This window comes from Athene cunicularia, assembly GCF_003259725.1.
Source record: "Athene cunicularia isolate RWA chromosome 1 unlocalized genomic scaffold, athCun1 chr1_part2, whole genome shotgun sequence".
Lineage (NCBI taxonomy): Eukaryota > Metazoa > Chordata > Aves > Strigiformes > Strigidae > Athene > Athene cunicularia.
This window is the reverse complement of record NW_020799092.1, coordinates 4,922,187-4,927,222: the sequence shown is the minus strand read 5'-3', so window position 1 is coordinate 4,927,222 and position 5,036 is coordinate 4,922,187. Positions and strand designations below refer to the sequence as shown.

At 43.8% G+C, this 5,036-nt stretch overlaps 2 protein-coding genes across 2 annotated transcripts; both read left to right on the top strand.

Annotated features, from left to right (window-relative positions):
* Positions 1-322: 322 nt before the first annotated feature.
* On the top strand, positions 323-816 carry LOC113487171 (histone H2B 8). The gene has a single exon (XM_026861601.1). The coding sequence runs from the start codon at positions 359-361 to the stop codon at positions 737-739; it is 381 nt and encodes a 126-aa protein (XP_026717402.1). The 5' UTR covers positions 323-358; the 3' UTR covers positions 740-816.
* A 1,148-nt stretch (positions 817-1,964) lies between these two features.
* On the top strand, positions 1,965-2,436 carry LOC113487162 (histone H3). Its single transcript, XM_026861589.1, has one exon. The coding sequence runs from the start codon at positions 1,998-2,000 to the stop codon at positions 2,406-2,408; it is 411 nt and encodes a 136-aa protein (XP_026717390.1). The 5' UTR covers positions 1,965-1,997; the 3' UTR covers positions 2,409-2,436.
* The last annotated feature ends 2,600 nt before the right edge of the window (positions 2,437-5,036 follow it).

Below are 5,036 nucleotides of genomic sequence, written 5' to 3'. Positions count from 1 at the left end.
AAAAAAAAAAAAAACAAACAAAAAAGTAGCCCTACAAGTAAACAGTTAAAAAAATAAAATGAAACAAGAATGAAAATGCGACGAAGCCTGCTACCCTGCCTTTTTATCCCTTCCTTCTGGGGTTCGGTGGGACTTCTGATTGGCCGAGGATGGGATTGTGAAGTTAACCAATGGGAAGACAGATTGAATAGCAACCAATCGGAGGTGCTAGCCGTCTTGACCTCACTAACTCTGATTGTCCAATAGACAAGAACAACCCTGAGTCATGTCATTTGCATACCGTCCCTATAAATACGGGGGTCGCTGCTATTGTATTGACGTCGTTCCTGCGGTAGACAGGTAGTGACAGACTTGTGAAATGCCGGAACCAGCTAAATCCGCTCCTGCTCCGAAGAAGGGGTCCAAGAAAGCCGTCACAAAGACGCAGAAGAAGGGTGACAAGAAACGTAGAAAGACTAGGAAGGAAAGCTACTCGATCTACGTGTACAAGGTGCTGAAGCAGGTGCACCCCGACACGGGCATCTCGTCCAAGGCCATGGGCATCATGAACTCCTTCGTCAACGACATCTTCGAGCGCATCGCCGGCGAGGCCTCGCGCCTGGCGCACTACAACAAGCGCTCCACCATCACCTCGCGGGAGATCCAGACGGCCGTGCGGCTCCTGCTGCCCGGCGAGCTGGCCAAGCACGCTGTCTCCGAGGGCACCAAGGCTGTCACCAAGTACACCAGCTCTAAGTAAATCTTCTGTTTGAAAGATCGTCTAAACCAAAGGCTCTTTTAAGAGCCACCCATATATTCAGTAAAAGAGTCGTTCACACAGATTTGATTCGGTGAGTGGTACTTGTATTTAGCACAGTTCTAGTTCCCAGGCTAGGACATGCTGTTTAATAGTGCTAATGTTTCCGGTTTTAAATACTGGGAATGATTTGGGTAGTATCGTGTGTGCTGTACCCTCGCTGTTTTTCGTGTAGGATTTTAATATTAAGTACGTAATCGAGTTCTAAAGCTTTATAATACAGTGTTCCTCATTTCAGAGTAAGTAGTTCTAGCTTTTAAGTACAGAGAAATATGCACGGTAGCGTTTAAGGTGTTTTGTTTCTTTTCCCCTTCCGATATGAAACAGCAGGGTTTTTTTTACTATTGCCACCTTTTCCCAATGCAGTTGATACTTATTTCTAATAAAATGTCGTCTCCTTTAAATGTTAACTGTTATTCTCACAGGGTTTGGCCGCAAGCCAGAGGCTTGTTTACTGAGAGCTCCATAGGGATTAGTCTGTCTATGTGCGATATTTGGAAGACAACGTTTCATAAATTTTGTCAAGAACATGCACAGCGAAAATGAAATGGTACAGAAAAATAATTACGTTAGTCCTAGATATTTCATATGGAAGTGGCGTCATTTTTTTTCTTTGCCGTCTCTTTGATGGACAATTACCGCAGCAGAATGAATGAGGCTCCTCATAGATCCTAAGTGACACCGTAATAGGGAAATAAGTAAAAAAATAAGGGATTATTTAAAAAAAAAAAAACAAAAACAAAACCGAAAGCACTTTATCGGGTTTCAGATGGCGCAGAATATGCAGGGAAGACTGTTTTCCCGAAAAAGCCTTTTAAAAGGGGGGTGATATCCTGGTTGCCCGGCACGGAGGCGGCGGCAAAACCATCTGTGCGAGGCCAGAGTAAAATCGCCGCGCCCGCTAGCAGGTTACCTCTGTGGCAGAGCGCTCAGCCGCCGGCGGCCCCGTTTGGCTAGGCAAAGCAGAGGGATGAGAGAACCGGGAACGCAGCCCCCTGCCGCGGGGAGCGGACTGCAGAGCTTAAAGCGTCCGTCACCCCCTCCCCTGGACGGCGGGCTTTTCAAATCCCTCCCTCTGTCCAATGGGATTCGTGCCTTCCTCCAGCCAATCACAGCGCGGGGATGGCTATAACTTGCGGGCCCGACGGCTGCTCTGTGCAGAGGCTTTCCGCTTGGGTTTAAGGAGTCGGTCTTGGGAGCGATGGCGCGTACGAAGCAGACAGCGCGTAAGTCGACAGGCGGGAAGGCGCCCCGCAAGCAGCTGGCCACCAAGGCGGCCCGCAAGAGCGCGCCGGCCACGGGCGGCGTGAAGAAGCCGCACCGCTACCGGCCCGGCACGGTGGCGCTGCGCGAGATCCGGCGCTACCAGAAGTCGACAGAGCTGCTGATCCGCAAGCTGCCCTTCCAGCGCCTGGTGCGCGAGATCGCGCAGGACTTCAAGACCGACCTGCGCTTCCAGAGCTCGGCCGTGATGGCGCTGCAGGAGGCGAGCGAGGCCTACCTGGTGGGGCTCTTCGAAGACACCAACCTCTGCGCCATCCACGCCAAGCGCGTCACCATCATGCCCAAGGACATCCAGCTGGCCCGCCGCATCCGCGGCGAGCGCGCTTAAGCTAGCAAACGAATCCTCCATCAAGACTATCGAAAACCCAAAGGCTCTTTTAAGAGCCACCAAATGGCCAGTAAAGAGCTGTAAACTCTTAGTCCTGTGTAGGAACTAATTGTTTGACTTTGCTTGTGGGGTAGCTTTACAGGGAAGCAGAAGCCAAACAAAAACGTGTAATTAGCGTTTCAAAGAGATTCAGAAGGATCCTGGCTAGCAAAGCAGTGCGGTGAGATTTATTTCCTGTTGTGATGATCATGATAGTGCAAATTTATGTTTTAAGGTGAAAATTTCTATATGTTTTTCAGAGGTCTTATTTAAATGATAAAAATCCGTTAAGGAGAATTATGGTGCGCTTTTTTTTTTTTAAGATAGCTCTAAAACACTTGTGTATATTCCTTCTATTTGACTGCGTGTCTTAAAAGTAATCGAACTGAATTCGTAAAGGCGATTCCAGAACTGCGTTCTCAATTACAGAAGAGGTATTCAGAGTTAAGCGTATTGTAAGTATCTCCTACTATGCTGCATTTACTTGATGTTCTTATGGTAACAACGTTAGTTTATTAACATGACAGAAATATTGTTTTCCTTTCCAAGCACTTTTTTTGAGGGTTGTCTGAATGCGAAAGTAGTGCTTTCCTGCCCTTCTAGGTATGACGCTCTGTCGGTAGTTTCCTTACTGCTTTATCACTTGTGGTCTGATTGTCCCTGTCGTTAGCGACAACTCCCAACTACCCTCAGCTTCTCAAACACTTCTAGTTTGTTCCTGAGATAAACATATTTCCAGAGAGAGATGGGGGTAGGGCAGCGGCAAGGATAATTTCTACGAGTCACGCTTTCGGGTGTGTTTTTTTGCTGGTGACTTCTTTGTGACAAGCTCGTGGCATACTTGATGATTCTAGGTATCCTGTGTGAACGATTAGACACGCCTATTTTTACATTAATTTTCTCCATCTGTATTTAGGCTCCTGAAACTATTTACTGAACTGAGCACAGAGAAGGTGCTTTCCAAGGGATACTGGTGATTAAAAATTTAACAACTTTAAACTCCATGACAAATTGAGATTTTTTCCCCCTCTCTGTTGTATCCGGTGATTTCTATGATTTTCTACCTGGAAAGCGGGGTTTCTTCCTGACTGTAAATTCGGCTGTACCACTCCTTGCCTTCCTACTTAGTAGATCTGTAGGTGGTGCCTGAAAAATATAACTTGTGAAATTCTCTTGACTTTCTGTCGTCTTCCGTGTTGTGTTTTGTTTTTGTTGTGTGGGGGTTTTTTTGTTGGGTGTTTTTTTTGTGTGTGTTTTGTTTTTGTTTTTTTTTTTTTTTTACTGCAGGCTATTTTATGTAATTGGAGGAGCTTGTTATTCCATTGAAGTAGAGAAAACAATGTGAGTGGGGGGGGTTGTAATGCTACAAATGAGTAGATATGCCTTTAAGAAGCGGCTGGATGGAGTTGAACACAGCCTTCGTTTAAATTCAGAAGCAAGGAGCTAAGGAGAATTACTTAAAGAAAATATTTCTTTTAGAATGCCTGAAACTGCAAGACGCTTAGTTTTTTGTTTACTACCGACACTCTTCATTTTAAAAAAATCTTTCTCTGTGCCAGGAACTTGGACTCTGCAGCAAAATCTGACCAATCAAGTGCCTCCACACACCATTTTCTTTCCCTTGTTTTTCTCACTTTCAGCCATTTTCTCTTACCTTCTCCTCATCCCTTTTGCCCCTCCGAGATAAAGTATCGGGAATAGTATTTTGTTGTCTATATAATTTATTTCCCCCACCAATTGCTCATTGATATAGGATTTGTGTTTTTCAGAATATTTTTGCAGTACATGATTACCAGTATGACTGAAGAAATGAGTCTTACTGAAAGTAAACTCTTTTTCTGTTTTTCTGATAGTGAGATCTATTTATTAATCTAAACCTGTTTACAGATGCTTATGATGAAAATGTTAATTATTAAATAAAGTAAAATAGCTATTTGTACTACTTTAATGCATATTTATTATCTTATACAAGTCAAAGGTCAGAGTACTTAAATTTCAGTGGAAGTTTGTGTCAAAAATGATGTGTTTTGCATGTTCAAGAAATAATTTATTTTTCAGGAGTAAGAGAGGGAAATAAATTGTATTTGCCTGTCTCACTTTTTCTCTAGTGTTTTGAACACCTTGGGCTGCTTTAATAAACATAGTATTATTTTAACTCCTTTGGAGAGCTGCATGCTTGAATTGTAAAAAATACTAACACTGTAATCTGTGAAGGAAACAGACGTGCAAAGTTTTTTGCAGGAAGGATCATATGAACCCTAAAGTATAACGCCAGAGTCTGAAGCAGTTTGGGATTGTAATGTTATAAAAGGGCACTAATAGTAAGCTATCATAGCTTGTACTAGTGCATGAGGCTAGCAATTAGGAAAAATTTATTGTGTGCATTCTGGAGTCTGTAACAGCTGTATGTGGTTGTAGTAGTGATATGGGAAACACTGGTAGACTGATTGTAGCTTATACAGTGGGCTTTGCTCTTCTTTCCTTACACAAGTGATAAATCCAATCTGGAATTCTATCTGTTTGTGTATGGTGTTGAATCACTTGGCTATAAACAAGCAGCAAGAAAAATTGCAAATCGGGGGGGGGGGG